Genomic DNA, 727 nt, shown 5'->3' on the forward strand with positions numbered 1-727 from the left:
ACCCCCAGCCGGCCCACCGTAAACACTTGGCAGGTTCTTGTACCTCAAAACGCGTTGATTGCCTAATGGCACCTCTTGCGCTTTGAAGGATGACAGGATGACGGACGGTCGGGCAGGGTGAGGGTTGGTGAAGTCCACGCCGCTTCCACAAACAGAAAGCAGGGATGGAGGTGGCCCATCGTCCAGGGTGGCTTGGGGTGCGCTTCTGTGAGTGCTGAGCACATCAGAGCTGGGGCTGTGGGGAAGATGCTCCAGACCTGCCCCCAGGTGTTGCTGACAGCGAGAGGAGGCGGCCAGGGGTGACCACGGAGTGGATGGTGGTCGCGCTGGTCACTGCAGCTGGGGCCTGAAGATGGGAAGACACAGCCTCTGGGCTGATGGTTTGGGGAGTTCTCAGAGCCACGGGCCTCATGCTGCCGCCTCCCTCTTCTCTGCAGCAAAAGAGGTTTGTGCTTCTCCTCGTAGCCACTAAGAAGCCACCGACGTGCGCCTTCTCTGTTCCAGGGACGTGGCGATCGACACGGTGAAGACGGGCATGGGCGGGAAGGCGGGCAACAAGGGCGCCGTGGGCATCCGCTTCCAGTTCCACAGCAGCAGCTTCTGCTTCGTGTGCAGCCACCTGACGGCCGGGCAGTCCCAGGTGAAGGAGAGGAATGAGGACTACCGCGAGATCACGCAGAAGCTGAGTTTCCCAACGGTGCGGCGCGGGCGCGGGCGCGGGCGCGGG

At 62.9% G+C, this 727-nt stretch overlaps 1 protein-coding gene across 1 annotated transcript in view; it reads left to right on the top strand.

Moving 5' to 3' along the window:
• The window catches only part of SYNJ2 (synaptojanin 2), a 114,855-nt gene that overhangs the window by 87,606 nt on the left and 26,522 nt on the right, over window positions 1-727 (top strand). Inside the window, exon 14 of the mRNA XM_025049053.1 lies at window positions 505-697. Coding sequence (XP_024904821.1) covers window positions 505-697 — 193 coding nt within the window. The remainder of the gene's footprint in view (window positions 1-504; window positions 698-727) is intronic.

Source organism: Pteropus alecto, unplaced genomic scaffold, assembly GCF_000325575.1.
Source record: "Pteropus alecto unplaced genomic scaffold, ASM32557v1 scaffold195, whole genome shotgun sequence".
Taxonomy (NCBI): Eukaryota; Metazoa; Chordata; class Mammalia; order Chiroptera; family Pteropodidae; genus Pteropus; species Pteropus alecto.